Raw genomic sequence first — 19,746 nt, 5'->3', positions numbered from 1 at the left:
ATTTCCAACTGATTTCCAGAATCTACGGTATTTATTCCGAAAGAGCAGTACAAGGTAGAAGAAGACATCGGCGAGATCAACATTCCCGTTCGAAGATCCGGTGACATTAGCAACGAGCTTATGGTGATTTGCTACACAGAACCAGGTTAGATATAAAAATATTTGCGGTTTAAAGATATTTTGCACACCTTTTAACAATATCGACAGACAAGAGACTGTTTGAAACAGGAAGGGAGTTTGACCTATAATGAAGTCTGCTGCACTTCCGATTGCGCTAAATATACACCCAAAGCGTTTACATTAAAAACTCTTGCCATATTTTTGACATTCTGTCGGAAGCGCCATACACAAGAACTACTGTTTGAGCGCAGCATTTGTAACAACCACAAATAGCTAAGAATTTTCGATGGGCCAAAAAGCTCACGCATATATTGACATGGGCTCAGGAGAAGCGCAACCGATTTCCACTTTAATTTTAAAGCTCATCGCGACGATCAGACAATTGTCGTGTCCGCACCTGGTGGAAGGCGCACCCAATCGTAAACTGCGGTCGCCTTTGTGAGTGAACAGTCGTGTTTGTTTGTAAAACAATCCGACGTGATGCGACCGCAGTTTTTTAAACGGAGATACCACGCGATGAACAGTGGCGAAAAAAAACTTAAAATGTTTGTTGGGGAAAACAAAAAAATGCTGAAAAGGCCTGGAGGCTGAATTACAGCGGCGAATCTTTAGTGCACTCTATCGACCAAAAATGTTTTCCGCCATTTGGTCAAGTCGCAACCAAACTGGAAGTATCGCTCACCCAAAATTTGCTGTAAGCCGGAATCCAGCCAATTTAAATCCAATTTAACGGAAGATTGATTGTTAACACCTCTAAAATAAATTTGGGGCTATGTAATGTTTTAGGTATAATAATAAAAAACGGGCTTAATTGATGTTTTAATCACCCTTTCATTTGCAATATACATGCTGCGTTCACAATTACACATTGCATACAAGAAAATTTAGAATCCCAAAAAAGTTTCCTAGTGCCTGCGATGCCAGTTATACTCGAGTACGGCTTGTATATAACCTAGTAAACTGCGAATGCGCAATGTCACAACAAATTGGAAAAAAATCTACAATTTTCTTCATAAGGCCGGAACTCCGGGCACATCTGTAGTCAATTACACGATCTCTGTGACTGCATTACGTTCCCGTCCATGTAACGGATACGAAAATGGGGCCACAGAGATATTTTTCGAAATGTCAAAGGCCGATGGCGATCGAATTTACTCGTCGAAATATTTTCCACTGACTCATGTAATGTTGCACTGTATTGATTCGCAAAAATATACACAACATAATACAAATAGCAATATTATAGAAATAAATTACTCAAAAACCGGGACATAAAACTGTCCATTTTCCAAAATTTTGCGTGGAGCAGTAATACACATACAAGCGTTACTCAATAAACATGTGCAATGCCTATAGGTTCTAGACGAAATCGCATCCCAATGCATCTAATGTGTGTTGGACCACCAATTTATAAGATTCGATTATTCGATACACGAATTTTTGGGTGTGTTGGCTTCAGCTTTCGTCGGCTAAAGCATTAAGGGTATCTTGTTATGACGCCAGTGCATTTTACTCAACAAACTCCTTTGGTTGTACAAGCACCCCAAAAAGATAGAAAGGCAACATCCACTTTCTTGATTTAAGCTATGATAACCTCTGCCGCGTGGGACATCAATTTGGCCGATCTTCGTGCTTCTAATGATGCCCCGGAAACCACGTATAACCAAACGTAATAACGCTGTTACATCGTGAAATCGCGCCGTCACATGCTTCAGGTCACATTTACCACGCGTCCAAGTATAGAAACCTGGAGACCTTTGACTTTTTTGCGCCTTTGATGGAGGAAGACTTCGCCATTGACACGTTTGATTGAGGGTAATTGGCACCCTTATGCGATATCTTTTTTTGCGGGCGCTGTCGCTAAGCCAGTTGCTGTTCTTCGTACAAAAATACTTATTTTATTTCACATAATTTTACCGATATGGGTTTATGGGGAAAAGGTTATCGGTATAAAAGCAGATGTTATTTGTTTTCATGTGTCAGTTATTCGGATTAAACGACACAAAACAGTAGTAAACATTTTGTTTATTCCTTAACCTTTTATAAAACTCAACAACACACAATATTTTTATCAGCATTGAGCTTCAAGCTAATTTCGTTTATGAAGACCCTGTGTTTAATTAATTTGGCCAGACATGCAAACATGGCTCTGATTGGCTTTAACTCGCCTACGCAGCTGGTTGCCTGCACAGTCAAATACTGGTTTCTCGTGACAAAGTGTGTATTACAGTCACTCAGTTTACCAAACACCAGGTGCAATGCGCCACAGCGAGGTTGAAAATGATGATGCCCACAAATTTTAAAGTGCCGGGTTCAGTGAAAACCTATAGGTTGCCATTTTAAGCCGATATTTTGTGATGTCCGTTTGTATAGGGAACTGTAGGTGTAATGAACAAAAATAACCCCTTGATGTACGTTTTTCTCAGATGAGGCCACTGGTACCACACCGTCCGCCGTCCTCTCCTTCTCAGATTACATTAGTCGTCCGGAAGACCACAACAGTCTGATAACGTAAGTGCACAATAAAGCGAATTCAATTGGTGATCAGACCTTAATTGGGCAAAACTTAACTTTAATACAATTCTTATAGGTTTGGCCGCGGAGAGTCGGAGAAGTTTTGTCGCATCGTTGTGATCGACGATTCATTGTACGAACCCGATGAAAACTTCCACGTGAAGTTAACGACACCTATGGGCGGTCGCCTTGGCAACTTCTCCAGCAGTGAAATCGTCGTTCTTGCTGACGAAGACGACGGTAGGTCAAAGTTTACGGAGACTAAAGAGGCCATTTGGAATTTTTTACAAAGTAGTAACATTGCATTGTTGGAACTCGACACAAAAATAGCATGCTGGGAAAAATATAGGTAGATGCGTTGGTATATTAAGAACACAGTTTAAAGACCGAAAGCGATAAGACCGGGCAGCGTCTTTGAACCGACGTTTCGCTTACTTCAAACCGCGCCAGACCAGGGAGCTACCGGGCCTTTGTCGATAACCAAGAGGCGACCGCTACTGTAAACTGACGGTGATGGATCACGCAAACCCAGCCAAAGTTATCACAAGTTCCCGGCCCGATATGTAGTATTGGAAACCGCTCTGTCCTTAAGGGTCCCAAATAGCAATTTCCAAATCCCAGCGTCTGGAACACACAAAGACGTCCAGCCTCACCGTGACGTCACGCGAATCGCTGACGCCGGCATGCCAGGTCCGTGAATGGCCGTCCGGCGCCTGACACCCCGGCCATGACCGCTTATTCCGGATTCCGGCCGCACCAGATCTGCATTCCTGACCAAAAATCGTTTATCGTTCTAAAACCGTATATGAATTCCCCGTGGAGTTAATGTCGAGAGGCAAAGTGCCCTATAATGCTAATTCCACCGCACACTAGCTAATTGTTACCGCATCGAAATTCTAACACGCGCAACAAATCGCTTAGGAAATCCACAGAAACCACTGGAACATTTCATTCAGAACAAAAATTTTTGAATCAATACCGGGATTTTCGAAATATTTTTAGCTATTACGCTTTTTGTCAGAAATGTAAGTCAAAATGCTCAGCTGCAAACTTATATGGCATTTTTTTACAATATATTTAGCAAACTTGGTTCTGTATCATGTCTGAGTTGTTTATGGTATGATTAACTTTTCACCTGCTGCTAGCATTGCGAGCTGTCAGCGTTGAGTTTTGCTGGATTATAGTCGGATTTTAGGGTTAAGAACGGCTTCACCTTTTCGTTCCACTCATCAACAGCGTTTTATTTTTGATGCAGAACCCTTGTTCTACTTCGACAACGATTTATACGAGGTCGATGAAAGCGCCGGTCACTTGGAAGTGAGCGTGTGGAGGACTGGAACCGATCTGACCCAAACTGCTTCAGTGACTGTTCAATCCCGAATGAGCGACCCGGAGTCAGCCAGAGGTGAATAAATGTTGACAATATGAAATAAATTTCCCCTTTCTTCAGTTTGCATAATTGGTGAAATAAAAGGAAACGCATTTATATTTAAAAGAAACCAAAAGCCCGATTGGAGGCAATGGATTGGAATTTCAATTTGACTGATCTACGTTCTCCAAATGTTCACATAAGACATAACGTTGGCCACATTTACTTTTTATCATTGTACAATTAGTGTAAAACACTTGTCACAGAGTTAGACCTATTTGTAGATATGTTGTTGAAAGAAAAACTTATTTTCGGTACTATACAACGCAGCAACTACTAAACACCTGTCAACGCTGTTTTGGGTTTCCATGACATCAAAATTTGTATAAGGGTGCGTCCCAGGTTTCGGGCTTAGCCTTGGGGTTTGCGTGCGATTCCAACGGTCAAAACAGTAAAGCACCTTCAATCATCGTGTGGTGGTCTCGGTCGAACGATATGGGATCTAGAAACCAGAGTTGCTTGCACGGGCATCTGTGGTGGGGCACACGGCCAAATATTTGGCGGTATATCAATGTTTCAAAAACATAGAGGCATGTGTCAATCGCCGCTTTGTCCCACCCAGAGTTCTACCGCAGATACGTGCTACCGTTTGCCCCTAGCCGGCCTAAAGTCCCACCTCGAGCTAACGGGGATCCAGTAATAGTTTTTGTGTGTCAAAACACCCACCGCATTTGCGATTTGCTTATGATCTCGTGGTGCATTTGTGGGGAACACGGTATACTTGCGTGCGTCCTAACTGAAGGGCGTTGCTCGGATTCTGAGCGGGAACCTTTGACGACCAGAGGCCATGGGAAAAATATTCAGAGTTCAAGTTAAGCACCATCAACCCTTGCGGATTTTTGGCCCACCCGTGCGTTGGTTGAACTCTCAGGGCTTCCTTATAATGTAATAAATATCAGGCTGTCCGAAATATGGGCATAAAGCCGTGAGTAAATAAGCAGCAACGTAGTTCATCTTGAAAGTTATCGTCTTGACGGTTCCGCAGACAAATGTAAGGTCAAAATCAAGTTTTAGCCCTTTGCTTGAGTGGGAACACCAACGTAGACTACAACCACGCTGTAAAAGTCATAACATCTTGGACCATTTGTCACAAAGAATTCATCGCGCTTCGGAAAAAGATATGTGCTTAATTTCGGCAAAGGCGATTTCGCCGAATGTCTCTTGTTTGTGATAAGCCATGGACACGGCTGCGTCCGAGCGGCACACTTCAAGAAGTAGAACGGTCGCGCCAAGTCACCATCCTTCATTCAACCGTCGGAACCCCGACGAATTATCGCGAACTGTTAATCTTGACGGATTGCCGTAACTTGCGGGACTTCTCACGGCCTATAACTCGCGTGGGTCCCAATCGCCGACGGAGGCTTGACATCAGTCGGCACTTCAATCGACATCTGTTTATTTTGATTGGAAATTATGACGGATCGATGCCTTTTACCGACCATCACTCATTGAACCTTTGGCCCGCGCCAAATTCGAGACTAATTAGTCCGTTTGCTTTAACCCCTAACAGGTGTCCGCGTGAAACTTATTTCATGAACCCGATAAACTGCTTTATATTTCCACTTATATTTCCGTCATTGTTTTTAACTCTAGTTTGGTCTAATGCTTGTCGCCTGTATAATAACAAGTTTGTGTAGAAACTGACACGATAAGTGGCGAACTGTCCTTTTGAATACACAATCAACGTTACTTGTTTGCATACCGGTAGGCCACTAAATGACACTTTGCTTGCAATGCTGAGGCATTTGTGAGAAACTTCAGTTAATTTTAGCCACTTGAACCTTTATTAAAGTCGGAAGTTGTATCACACGAGAACATCGATCTTCCAAGCCTGTCATTTGTTTCGAGAACCAACTCTTAAAACTCCCATGGAACGAAGTGGACGTTGTCTCATGTGTAAGCATAATGTCACAAGAGTCGCATAGGCATTTTAGGCACCCCAATACTTTGACCACGACCATATACAACCAACAGGCATAAGCATGGTGAAAATCGGTTTTCTCTTTATTTTTATCTGTTGTAAAGCATACTTGCCCCAAACTTGACCTTCATCGCCATACCCTTGACAGTTCAACTTCTTCCGCTATTCCCATTGTGACAAATGTAGATTTCAAGATATATTTGCCCAAGTGAAAAGCCGCCGATCCCTACCAGAGATCCACGACAAGTCGGTTTAAGTATAAACATACAAGACGACGCGTAGGGAGTTTTGTCACACAAAGGTGGCAATATGATTTAATGTGATCTTCGCATTCTTTCGGATCAACTTGCCCTTGATTTGCAGAACAGAGTGTTGACCCTTCAATGACCGAACCACCGGGTTTTAAGCACCTGCTTGAGGTTTTCTATTACTTATGACATTGTGTAATGACTTTATATATTCAAGCTTACGAAAAACATGCCGTCAATTGTCAAGTATCAAAAGGTTTTCGTGTTCTAAAGATCATAACACATCAAAATGCGGTAGGACCAAAGTCCCTATATCTCCGGTACATATCTACACGTCTACTCAGACCATACTACTCTGCAAGTTTGTCTTGAAGAGCCGTAAAAGATTAGCCCTTAAGCAAACTCAACATAAATAAGAATGCGTGGCCGGTATTCAGCCTGTTTTTCTTGCAAATTCCGTACAAGCGCCAAACACACAACTGACATCTTCGTTCTATGCATCATACCACTGCGTTGACGGGTGGCCTTTCTTCACATCTGCTTGAGATTCTTTGGTACTTGGCGGCTTTCCTTAACTAGTTGATCCAATGACCCGAAGAATGAGCGCCTCCGCTCGTTATGCGAACTCTCTAAACTTTTCCTTCACAGACCATTTCAATTGCGTTTAATCGTCTGTGATACTTCGTAGGCATATGGGCCCCGCTGCTAATGCGTGTGGTAATTTAGCGTGTTATTCCGTGGCTTAACCTGAAACCCAACCCCGAAAGGTAGGATACAAAACGCTTACTCATGCTAATAAATACCTATGGGGCCTTGAAATGCTTGAAATGAACAAAAAACAAACTATGTTAAGTGCTTTGTGCGGTTTGCTCACCAAAGATGTTACGATTAATTTTTGAGTTGTTTTTATTTAAGAGATGCAAAGTTATGTTTGATAATGGGCAATTACACCAAAACTAATATTTTTAAATCCAGCAAAGTTATGCAAATCCAGGGTATAGTCCAGTCACTCCACCACAAATATTATTCAGCTTTCTTCTATAAAACCGATAAAGAAACTTAATAAAGTTTTTTTTTTGGTTTTAGTTAACGAAGATTACGTGGGCATCAGTCGTACGTTGGAGTTTGCTCCTGGCATCACCCTGCAGAAAGTGAAGGTTGCCATCCTTGATGATTTGGGAAGTCCTGTACTGGAGGGACCAGAAACATTCGATCTCGCTCTTAGCATGCCAATGGGTGCTGTCCTCGGAGCGCCAAGTATCGCTACAGTTGTCATCAACGATTCCATTTCTGATCGTAAGTAACGTAACACATTGAAGTACATAGTCTTGTGTTACATCCAAATGGAAAAGAATATGACGAACTGATAACGGGTGTAACACAGTTTAAAGGTTACGCGTTTAAAATGGTTTTACACTGGTAGCACTAATGTCAGCTATAAAATATTTGTGTTTTAAGTTTTGGCAATCAAAATTGGGTAAAAATCTTCTTGCCTCATATATGGTATGAGCACCTTCATTTTCTGCAAGTTTTTACATGAATTATATTTCTTTTTTAAAGTTCCGCTCATGCAGTTTACGTTGCCCGAGGTTGAAGTCAACGAAGCTGATGGTTCCCTCGCAGCGTTGATCTCGCGCAGTGGCGACCTTTCGCAGTCAGCGAGTGTACGTTGTTTCACCCGCCAGGCGTCAGCAGAGGTCATGATGGATTACGCCGAACGACCCAACACAGATGGTTCTCTTGTACATTTTGAACCTGGTAAGTAAAAAAAGAATGTGAACTAATTTTCCTGTTTACTGCAACTGAAGTTATCAAGATTGGCATAATAATCTTTTATTTGTGAGACGTAGTACTTTTTGACGAGCATTGTTTCATGATCAACAAATTTATGTTTTAGAATTTACCAAAGTTTTAGGTGCAACAAAAATGTTACTGGTTTAAAGCATTGCTACTATCTTAAATTTCAAAAATATTCACAGTTCCTAAAATAGGAAAATCAGCCAATATATAGTGTATATTGCAATAAACGCGTATAATGGCATGTGATTGGAGTTATAACTGTACTATCGAAGGCAAATATTTTATGCAGAGAGATTTTAAGGCAAATTTCGGTAACAAATATATTTTCAAAGCCAAAGGCACAATATTAGAAAAAATCTGCACCTAAGCGAAATGCTAGAATTTACCTTAAAACACTTGCTTGAAACTGTTAGGGTCAAAATCGCGGCTAATCGTGATTAGCGTAAGACATTGAATAGTGTCAAGTTGACAATTGAATGTACGTGAGTGGGCGCCATGCAAGGACCTGTGTTGTTGTGGGCAAATTCTGCATGTTGGTGTTGGGATTTAGGGAATTCGAGATAATTAACGTTGAGAAATGCGATGAGCTTAAAAAAGACAGTTTGCTTTTCGCAAAGACTACTAATGGTAACATTTACTACGGAGAAATATTCTGCGCCCTGAAACACATATTCGTGTGAGATTAGCTTTGTGGTCGCGGGAATTATCGATGTTGGTAAAGATTACCGTCCAATGAAAAATGATTTTGCTAAAGTTTCTTGTTTGAAAAGAACTGAAACAAAACTGCTTTCAAAGTCTTTCTTCTAAATCCCACGCTTGTTATTCAAACTGGTTGTTATAAGCGAACATACGGTTACTTACCCAAACCAACAATAGCTTTTGAAATAGCAATTTTGCGTTTGACAAATGCCCGGTATTAAATTTCAACCTGTCGATACGCTGCGGGAACTTCGCACTTAAGGCGCTATTTTCGGGTAACAGCCATCAAGTGAACAAAGGCGGTAATCATCATCTGCGATAGGCCCCTCTGATCTACCCATGATCCTTCACCGGAATCAATTCAAGCGCTTCCTATGCGCCTCGATAGCTGCCATATAGGCTACGCCTGGAATTAATGCGCCAAATTAAACCTTCTGACATCAGCCATACATCAACATTGGTATGAATCCATGTGAACTTTTATCTGCGATGCGAAAATCGATGATAGTCTGATGAGATCGGTTGAATTTAGTCATGAAGAGCAGAACTAAACGGATAATGGTTTGATACAGTGGCTCGAGGCATTGATATTGTGTAATCTTCAGTCGACACCTTTTAGAATATTTTATCCAAGTTAAGGACAATTCAACTGTGAAACACTTCATTTTTTTGCAATTTAATTTTGATAAAACTGCTTTAAAAGTTTTGGCACCCAATGGGAGTTTTGAAACTAAAATTGTCGCAGATTAGGTTGAAATACGTACATGCACTATTACAGCGCTCAGAAGCCCTGCCTTTTGAAAAAATACTTACCAGATTAATATTGTAACAGCCATCACCTACGGTTTGACCCATAGCAGGATGCGTTTGTTATCACAAAACTCTAAAGTCAATCAACTCGTCCAGGGGTAAACAAACGACCATTCGCCTTTAGTTGTCCCTAAAACAAAAGAGCCGCATGGTCAAAAAGTTTCTGGGCGCGGTGTTCGCAATAGATAGCCTTGTCAAGTTTGGCCTGTAAATTACCAACTCCCTCTGGCTCCCACCAAAGCCGCAATCTTTTATCACTGTTCCATTTATGTCCAGTGCATGCGCCAGACGCCGGCTCCCAGCGTAAACTACACCTCGAACTTGTTTCCCCCACAAACAGCTTAGGGAGCTCGCTGATCAAAGTCAGTTAAAGTGTCAAGTTCGAGGGCTTGGTGCGGAATCTGCCGCAGGTTTTATTGACGACAATTAGCAAGGAAAACAGCCCTTGTTTGTGGAATTATCTGCGTATTCAGCTACGCTGTTTAGCCGCTGCAAAGAAATTAGCTGCCCCGCCATCCGCCCGCCGCTAATTGGCCGGTTTGCACAACATGCGATGCCGGTCTTGACTTTATAATACCGTCTATTTCTCACCCTGCTTTCCCACGCTTGTGGGTCGTGTTTCGTCGAAATATGCAACCCCTGTTCGGAATTCGGAAGGACGGCTGCTAACGTCGCGTCAACGAAAATGTTGCAATATAACCTGAAGCTCCGTGCTTTGTACAGGCTTGTCAAAGAATGTTGAATTTCTTCATACCACAGCTGATCCTCTAACAGGAGCCTTTGGGCCGTAAATCCTAAAAAAATGTCTGTCAATTTTAACATCAATAAAATTCCAAACATAGCAAATTTCCATCGTTTCTTTTTCAACAGGTCAGTCTGAAGCTCGTTGCACAGTTGTAATCGAGGACGACAAACTTCACGAAGATCCAGAAAAGTTTAGACTGGTACTTGGCACGCCATCTAGCGAAAGCGCGGGAGATGCAAGACTCGGAGAACAGACAGAAATCCTAATTACAATCAACGACGACGCCGACAGTAAGTGTGTCTATGATACTTGTGCACATTAATTAAGATTCCAAACTATCAGTTCTCTGTTTGTTAGTGGATTATAAGCTGGGCGGTGTAGGTTGAATAGTCAGTAGCAATACTAATCGATGGGGCAATTTGCGCTGTAAACTGGTAAGTCGACTTAAGAGATTAACTTACCACCTTAAAACATTTTGCCGAAGCGGGCTAAACTGGCTACCCCGACGCATGAATCATAATCAGGTGTTCAATGGCAAATATGCTGCGCCATAATCCAACTTCTGACAAGCCCTTGGCCGCAGGAACGCTGGTAGCCGAGGCAGATCAGTCTCACCCTGTTTTAAATACCCGCAAAAACCAGACCAAAATACCTTGGTGCCAGCACCTATGACTGGTGAATAAGATTGACAGCTGTTTGCGTGCCAAGCGATTGCCACTGCAGCAGCCAAGTGGTAAAGGAAATAATGATTTACAATCTAAAATTCGGTCCCTTTGTTTGTTAGTAGTTTGTTACAATTTAGCAGTACATGGTATATGCTGCTTTGCTTACACTACAGTAGATCTCTTGGCAGTAATGCAGTTACTGGCAATCACCCAAACCACAATTTTAAGCGGCTTGGAGGCCTTTATATGTTGATCTGTTATGATTTGTGGTTTGGTTTATCCTTGAAACAGCAAAACTCACATCAAACACATATTTGCAAAGCGGTGTGTCAGATTATGCAGCTTGAAATCGATATGTTCTTCCCCTGTCAGCTTAAAATGCCAATTGCCTATGTAGGAATCGAACCAATGGTTACGCTTAAAACAGTGTGTTATTATCTAGCGAAATATGTTCAAGTGTATTATGAACCAAACAAAAAACGTCGTTTACTTTTCAGAACCTATTATTGAATTTGCTCGCACCAATTTTGAAATCACTGAGCCTGAGACTGAGGACGATATTTCCATCGTCCAAATCCCTGTGGTTCGTCGTGGTGATCTCAGTCAAGCATCTGAAGTGAGAGTTTACACCAAAGACGGGAACGCCCTTTCAGGCCGCGACTACAATCCTGTTAGCAAAGGTGAGTAAATACGGTAACATAAGTTCAAGATAGCAAGCATAATGCCTAATGCAAAATTACACTAGTTTAGAGGTTTATTTCCGTTAGTTAAAAATCACCTTTCTTGTAAAAATTAGAAATCGGACACGACCTAATTTTTAAAATAAGATTCAGATTTGTCAAAACTATCAGCTTTTGTATACTTTTGTTAAAGTTTTAGTGCGACATATCTAAAATTGGCCTAGCGCTTGTTTAATTTAACTTTTACTTTCAGTTCTAAATTTCGACGAGGGAGTCTCAGAAAAAATAGTGGAAATTGAAGTTCTTTACGACGATGAAAAGGAAATTCGTGAATCTTTTACCGTTCGATTGGAGCCCGATGTTAATATGGTCGCCGAAATCGGGGTAAGATCATAAACAGACCAAACATAGTATGAGAAAAAACGCAACCGACTGTCTTAGACTATAACAAAACACAGTTATATCTTTAAACAAACCAAAAATCGTTGTATCGTATGACTTATAAATTACTTTGTAGCGGCGGTTAGAGTATAGTGTGCAATGAAGTTATGCTAATCTTAAATCTCAACAAACGCAAATGGTAACTCTGTTTGCTGTTCAATTACGATTGCGTGGGAACTCGCTAAGTTTTGCCATCTTTCTTTATTCGTTACTTTGCCACCAGTCAATGTTTTGACAAGGTAAATCCATGCATCATCCGCAGAAGGTGCGAAATCTGGTATGGAGCTATATTCGGAGAAATTGTCGACCCTGCGTGCAACCTGGTCGTGGTGTTTTGTTACTGAGGGTGTTTGCACTAAGTTTTGAAATTTACCAAGTTTTTATTTGGCCCGTTGGCTATGTGGGGAAATTAGGGATTAGGGTTGCTTAGCCGATCCATCAACCCACATTCGCGTTTTGTGGTTGATGAATACATAAACACGGGATTACATAGACAGGTCATTTTTCGCCAGATTGCCTTAGATGTAAGTCGCGCCGTCAAAGTGTAGGTTACTGTCTGTTTTAACCAGCACGAAATTTTCAGACAGTAATTCCAGAGCCGAGTGTTTGTCACATCACAGAATCATCGGCAGAATCTAGGTCAAGTCAAGTCGAATAATCTTGTTAATTCAAACCTTATAGGAGCAACGTGCCATCATCTACATCAATCAGCAGCGCATTCTGGCTGACGTCACTTTCCCATCCAAGCCAAACGTCATCTCGTTACGCCATTATGATGACATGGCGAATGCCCCGGCGAACCCACCCTCTGGTTACCCAGTTATCTGTGTATCGGTAAGTAATAGTTTACAATAGTTGTTAGCAATGTATGTGACGGGGCTGTTAAGCAATATATGTGACGGGGCTGATTTGTTACAGCCTTGCAACTCGAAACACAGTGAATTTGAAGAGGTTTCATCACTTTGTGAAAGCGAAGGCCTTGACGATTCTGCCACGCGATTCAGGTACTTTTTAAATCCACATTGACGTTAAAACCTAATGTCATGTGTACAAATTATCCATGAATTTTACAGATGGCTTATAGCGGCACCAAGTGGTGCTGATGGCGTAACAAACCCTCTTCGCGAGGTTGCACAAAATACATTCTTCACCGACACAAACCAAATCACACTGGACAGCATCTACTTCCAGGCAGGGAGCAGAATTGCTTGTGCAGCACGAGCTGTTACCGAAGATGGTGATGTTGGTCTTGAGTCTATTTCCGAACCAATCACAGGTGGGATTTTAACAGCAAAAATGACTCAAAAAAATAAAACAAAGTTGAATATTTAAATCCAGAGTGAAAAAGTATGCAAACTATGTTACTAAGGCGATTAATTCTATTTATTTTAGCCAACTCTTATTAGCATTTGGATAAATTTTACCCCTATGATTTTTTTACATACGAACTACTAGAGATTGCTTAAAAATGCTTTGGTATATTTAGCCTCAAAGTACATCCAATTTGCTCCTGTAGAGAACCTCTGCAATTATCATTTTACCTTTTTCAGTGAGCAGTGACGAAGGAATTTGTTTACCACGTGTTGCCGGATCGGTGGGCGCTGAACCATTCTCAGCCAAAATTCGCTACACTGGCCCTGCAGACTCCCATCCAAACCTGGTAAAGGTCACGATATCGATGCCCCATGTGGACGGAATGTTGCCCGCAATTAGTACACGTCAGCTCAGCAACTTTGAGATCACCTTAAGCAAGGACGGAACTCGTGTAGGAAACCACAGGTAATAAATATTCAGACTTAATTTAACGGCGTATAGAAAAATATGTGTGCAGTACAAGACATTTCAGCTGTAGTTGTAAGCAATAATTACATTAGTTTACCTAACTCAAGCAGCCTGGGCTCCGTTATGAATTAATACGTGTGTATGAAGTTGTACCGTCAGTAATGTTTCGCTTTTCTTATAGATGCTCTAATCTCATCAACTTTGACGAGATTGTGACGCAATACGGTTTCCTGACTGAAGCTACCAAAAATCCGAACATTGTGAGCACGGCATTCCCGTATTTCTACAGCGCCGAACTCCGAGGCAACAACACATTAAGATTCTACAGGTATGTTCTTTTTTGCTGTGGCCAGTTGTGCAGACTGTTTGATAATTTCATGTTTTGCAGGAACCTGAACTTGGAGGCTTGTCTTTGGGAGTTTACAACCTACTACGACATGTCTGAGCTATTGAGTGAGTGCGGAGGAAGCATTGGCACAGATGGACAGGTATGTGGACATTACCTTAAGTTTATGCGCTTTCAAATGGCGAAAATGCTCGTAGAGGACTAAAATTGTGTTGACACTTCGGGGTAAGGCAAATAGATGTCGCCTGAAACCCCGGGCGGGATTACGATTATCCTTTGCGGAAACCAAAGTTAAAGGTAGAACGAACCACAGCAAAATATCAACTTGGCGCAATTAAAATAGTTTGCCGCAAAATAGCGATGCATTACGCAGGTGCAGTTTTCGATCTTAATACCATTATAATCTAACCTGTCAAATTCCTCAATTTTAAATACATACTGTGTATAAAATTATGTCTCGACTATGCAGTAGAGCTCGACCCGCAAGCTCGGAAACCTAGGAAAAATTTTGCGGTCCTGAGCAGACGAAAACCGCTTCAGCACTTAAACATGCCAAATCAATGCCATTTGCAACGTCTCGTTAGACAAACCACAGTTGACGTTGAATGTGCGGTAATGGTTTGTTTGAGCTCGTCTAATGGTTACGCACCCAGGGTGTCGTCGCATTCCGCGCGGCCCAAGTACCGCCAAATCTCACCAATTAACGTCGTTGTATGCACAATGTGTGTCAACCTTGAACTGCAGCTGACTGATCGGTCTTTCTGCATCTTTTATTGCCGCTGAAATTTGCCCTAAACGGCTGTAACCGTGCGCGAAGAATCAACAAGACCTTCAGTTAATTTGATGGGTGAAGTTAACAGTATGTTGACAGAGCTACATCTTCCAAAAGCAGTCCCATTTTTACAGCTCAGAACGCACAATCTTTGTGTGCTCAAATGTACCCAATAAAAATTTCCACCCTTTAATGCAGTGGTTCTCAAAGTATGGGTCGCGACCCAAACATGGGTCGCGCATGGTCAAAAAATGGGTCGCGCTATGGTGATTCAATTTTGCACAAATGAACTATTACTGCAATAAATAAACACAAACGAATTTACTTAAGGCAAAAACAAAGTCACATCACTCGACCACGTTGTACAGTAAAATGAACCAATCATTACAACATACAGACAATAGCCTTCCAATTTTACTGTTACGCACATGGCGATTGCAACGTCACAGCACGGGAAATAATAGGAAGTTAATCTTGCATCCCGGTAACTTAACGGGAGATGTAACAATTAGCGTTTAAGGATGGCCTCGAAATTGTAGTCCGTCTCGTTAATACATTTTTGATGTTTGAGGCTTGGGTCGTGAGATGTTCAAAAGGCCCAGATTTGGGTCGCGGTCAAAAAAGTTTGAGAACCACTGCTTTAATGTATGTACACGTTATCGGTAATTAACACTCTTTGTGTTTTAGGTTTTGGACCTCGTGCAATCTTACGTTTCCCTGCGAGTTCCACTTTTCGTTTCCTACATCTTCCATTCACCTGTGGCCACCGGATGGCAGCATTTCGACCAGCAAACTGAGCTTCGTCTTACCTTTGTCTACGACACCGCTATCTTGTGGGAAAAGGGTATTGGAACACCTCTTGGATCCGAGCTACAAGGTGTGTAAGAATATTTACTATGTGCTACGTTTTCTGTGTATATTCGGTTTTATTGTAGGACAATATCATAGTTTAGAATGCATCTAACACAAGCTCAACTTTTCGCAGGCTACTTGTATCCAACAAGCATGCGGATTCGCGACGATGGACGCCTAGTGGTCAACTTCCGCACAGAGGCTCGATTCCGTGGTCAGTTTGTTGCTGATCACGCAGGAACCGAAAACGTCGCTATGGTGATGAGTGCAGCCCATCCCGAACTCCAACTGTCCTTAAATCTAGTCCGAAGTGAGACAACTTATAACAACCCGGAACAGAAGTGGTCGTTTGTGTCAGATTACGCTGTGAGTGTTTTTTTTACAAAGTTACATTAAAAATGCAGGGCGGTTTGTTTACTTCTTTTTGTTTGTGGTAGATTCGGGATTATTCAGGCAGCTATACGATCAAGCTTATTCCATGCACAACACCAGCGGGACAAAGTTACACAATCCCTATCGTCTGCGAGCCGAGGGAGCCAGTGACATTTGATATGGACATTCGATTTCAACAGGTTTGCTGAATAACATTTTGTGCAAAGTTAAGTTTGGGATTGGTTTACATTGTTGGTTGGATGTAGGTAAGCGATCCTGTGGCAGCAGAGTTCAGCCTTAACACCAATTTCTACTTGCTGAGCAAAAAATCTCTTTATCTCAGCGATGGTTCAATGGGATTTGCAGAAGAGAGTGACATTGCCTTTTCACAAGGTAAAGATCTTAGTTTTGTGCCATATTTTGCATCAACAAAAATCAAACTAAAATATAAATTATAGTACCTTTACAAAAAAATGTTCTAAGAACAATAAATGCAATTGGATTCAGGAACGTATTTCACAGACAGATATAAGAATAATGGTTGTGTTTTAGGTGCTGAAATCTTCGGAAGAGTTATGGTGGACCCGCTGCAGCAACTTGGCAGTTCCTTTGATGCTAGTATTGAAAAGGTGTTCGTCTGCAGTGGGCGTGATGGATACGTGCCGAAGTACAACCCAGAAAATGGCGAATTTGGTTGCCTGGCCGACAGTCCGAATCTGAGGAGAAGATACAAAGTCTTGGTAAGCCTAAATTCTTGCGATATTGTAATGTGACAATCAATTGAGAGCCTCGCCCACAATCGTACTAAGCTGGCTAACATGGATCCTTGCCAATAACTTACTGGGTGTAAGAAATGCACTAAAAATACTTTCTTGTCATATTTTTGGCAAACGCATAAGTCTCGTAAAACACCAAACGATCGCGCCAGTTTGAAATGTTGTTCCCTGATCTTACAGAAACATGGTATGTTTGCCAAAATGGCACAAAAAGACGTATTGGTGCTCGTTCCTCACTTGCATAAACCAACGATAACAAACTGTACTTGATCCACAGGACAAGGAACAGCCAGACACCCAAGACACCTCGGCTAACAACGTGGAGTTTAACGCCCGTTTGGCCTTGGACGACGCGGAATCGTTGCCAATAGTCCGGCAACCGGGCACCGATGGTTTCCGGATGGATTCTGCTCCTCTTTTTACCGTAAGTCCGAGCTAAATAAACGCGTTCCCCATCTGGGGCCGTAATTGTGTCTAATGAATGGCGATTTAAGCCCCCTGCGCCCTGAATTGATGTAAGTCGAGTCGGCAATTTGGCGCTTCGTCTGGGTGACCGCGGGTCAACGTCGGGGTCAAGGGTGCTTGGACTTTTGCTTTAAATATGATCTGTTTGACAACACACCCTTTGCCATTTTTGCAGGTCACTGTTGGCAGGGAATGGTACATGCATACAATCTACACAGTAAAGGCTACTGACACTCGTAAACGACGTTCTATCGTTCACACGTATCATTCGATGCTGCGCTCTGGTGGTTACAGAAGTCGAGCCAAACGTGCTGCCGCCGATCTCACTGACACTATTGGCGAGCAGTTTAACAGAGGAACCCAGATGATGCACATCAAGCTGAATGCAGCTAAGCAGGCTGCTGTTGCCGACGATGGTACATTCATCTCCGATCCGGGGGTTGAAGACACCACTGTGAAGCAAGCTTTTCCTATGCTGGCGTTGATTATTGGCGCAGCAGCTTTGCTGATAGTGGTGGTGATCGTTGTGGGAGCTGTCCTATACAAACGGCGTCAGGCGACCCCAGCAGCAGCTGCCCCCAAAGATGAGAAGACAAAGGGCCAATACACCGGTGGCAAACACATTGTTGTTAGGAAGCGAGGTTCGAAAACGCGTAGCGCTGTAAAGTCTCAGACCTCGAACAGCAGTGGCTACAGCAGCTCGGATGGTGAAGAGGTTTGAGTCATGTCACTGTTGTCAGGTCAACGGCCGACACGACTTATTCACATGTAGGAAATTTGTAACCGACAGGCGATTATACTACTTCCAGCAAAGAAGTATTTAAATGTGCTGTTTGTTTTTTTACATTCACCCCCGTTGTTCAACTAACCACTGGATTAGTCTGCCAAAGTTATCGGCCAATCTAGAGGTGCTTATCCATGTTACAAAAGTAACTTGCTTAGTGTAACTTGCTTACTTTCGACGCAAAGCGTTTGTGCGCTATTGCCAATGGACCCGTTTCCTTAATGTCAGTATTTCGAACAGCTATATTGCCTTGTGCTAATAGCCTTGACAAATTCTTGTCTTATTGGATCTTACACATTTGAACTGTGACAATCAAATTGTGGTAATCAAAACAACCACAAATGAAAAAAAAGTAGGGACTGTTATCGTTTGTTGTGTTTTGTCAAATTAGACCCCGGTGGTCAATTTCTTGTTTATTTTAGCCTAACCTGACAATCCCAAAGTCCGACCCTCTATTTCAAGTAACGCTTATTTAATTAACAATTTCAAGTGCTTTTTTACTCTTCTGTGCCTTTGGGCCAATGTGAATGCCGTACAGCTATGACCTTTATGTGATATTTTATGTGTTTTCGGCCTGTTTTTACCTTATTCATGCGCTGTTCTATCACGCCGCTCTGTGACTTGTACAGTGATCTCTTAGCATCCATTGACATTAGCACCCGAACAAACATTTCTAAACGCCAAAACGGAACTCAAAATATTGACGGCTTTGCGAACAAGGTTAATACTTTCGACTGCTTTTCGGTGCAAACCGATGAGCTTATAAATAAACCGCTTCGTAGCAATTTTGCTGTATTTTAGATGACTTAAAGTTATTTGTGCTAAAACTGAACCGATCGCCTCATCTACTTCCTAAATTATCCGTTTATTTATTTCTTTTTAAAGTTTTCCCATGGGTATCGCTTTTGAAGGAGAAAAAACATTGCGCTGCTTGCTGGCCCATATAGCTTTGCTTTACTAAACCGCTTGCCGCTGCGTTGCGCATAAACCGGACACACCTATATATATATATATATATATGTATGCTGTGTACCATTGACAGACTCCTAACCCTGTTGCACCTTACGCTGTGATGATCGCCGACTTTGCTTCACAAGACGGCCGCCAGGCAATCTAGACCACGAGCGACTTACAATTGCGAAGTAACTATAAAAAACAAACTACTGCTTCGTATTCGATTTGTCATCGCCGTACGTCGTACAGTTGCCAGGCAAACCGTTACTATAATGTGTACAGCGCGTTTCATTTTACGTCGTCCCTCCCCACACAAACAGCATAGTTACCGACATTATTATCTATTATTTTTCCTGTTTGTTTTTTTTCGCACAATCGTTTTAAAACTGCTGCATTTTGTGTTGTTGCGCTCACTTAACCGCTCTCTCGCGCCCTCTGCCGTGATTTATCGTCCATTTTCCAACTTTTGCGGATAATCTCGGCAAGTGAGCAACTCAATCTTGTCGTGATTTTTCTGCTATGGGCTGACAATAAAATCGCGTTTTTCACAAACTATTTGTGTTGAGAATTA

At 42.0% G+C, this 19,746-nt stretch overlaps 1 protein-coding gene across 1 annotated transcript in view; it reads left to right on the top strand.

The window, feature by feature from the left end:
* The window catches only part of LOC145237443 (FRAS1-related extracellular matrix protein 2-like), a 53,994-nt gene extending 34,267 nt beyond the window's left edge, over positions 1 to 19,727 (top strand). Inside the window, exons 23-44 of the mRNA XM_080100301.1 lie at positions 20 to 145; positions 2,547 to 2,631; positions 2,711 to 2,874; positions 3,890 to 4,039; positions 7,319 to 7,528; positions 7,793 to 7,990; positions 10,412 to 10,576; positions 11,449 to 11,631; positions 11,885 to 12,015; positions 12,754 to 12,906; positions 12,991 to 13,076; positions 13,146 to 13,348; positions 13,623 to 13,851; positions 14,036 to 14,182; positions 14,243 to 14,342; positions 15,660 to 15,849; positions 15,958 to 16,190; positions 16,262 to 16,396; positions 16,463 to 16,589; positions 16,749 to 16,936; positions 17,250 to 17,396; positions 17,613 to 19,727. Of these exons, the coding sequence (XP_079956427.1) occupies positions 20 to 145; positions 2,547 to 2,631; positions 2,711 to 2,874; positions 3,890 to 4,039; positions 7,319 to 7,528; positions 7,793 to 7,990; positions 10,412 to 10,576; positions 11,449 to 11,631; positions 11,885 to 12,015; positions 12,754 to 12,906; positions 12,991 to 13,076; positions 13,146 to 13,348; positions 13,623 to 13,851; positions 14,036 to 14,182; positions 14,243 to 14,342; positions 15,660 to 15,849; positions 15,958 to 16,190; positions 16,262 to 16,396; positions 16,463 to 16,589; positions 16,749 to 16,936; positions 17,250 to 17,396; positions 17,613 to 18,158 (3,896 nt within the window). The 3' untranslated portion in view covers positions 18,159 to 19,727. The remainder of the gene's footprint in view (positions 1 to 19; positions 146 to 2,546; positions 2,632 to 2,710; positions 2,875 to 3,889; positions 4,040 to 7,318; positions 7,529 to 7,792; positions 7,991 to 10,411; positions 10,577 to 11,448; positions 11,632 to 11,884; positions 12,016 to 12,753; positions 12,907 to 12,990; positions 13,077 to 13,145; positions 13,349 to 13,622; positions 13,852 to 14,035; positions 14,183 to 14,242; positions 14,343 to 15,659; positions 15,850 to 15,957; positions 16,191 to 16,261; positions 16,397 to 16,462; positions 16,590 to 16,748; positions 16,937 to 17,249; positions 17,397 to 17,612) is intronic.
* Positions 19,728 to 19,746: the final 19 nt, after the last annotated feature.

This window comes from Phallusia mammillata, chromosome 7, assembly GCF_965637545.1.
Source record: "Phallusia mammillata chromosome 7, kaPhaMamm4.hap1.1, whole genome shotgun sequence".
Taxonomy (NCBI): domain Eukaryota; kingdom Metazoa; phylum Chordata; class Ascidiacea; order Phlebobranchia; family Ascidiidae; genus Phallusia; species Phallusia mammillata.
The sequence above is the reverse complement of the archived record's forward strand: the minus strand, read 5'-3'. Positions and strand labels throughout refer to the sequence as shown.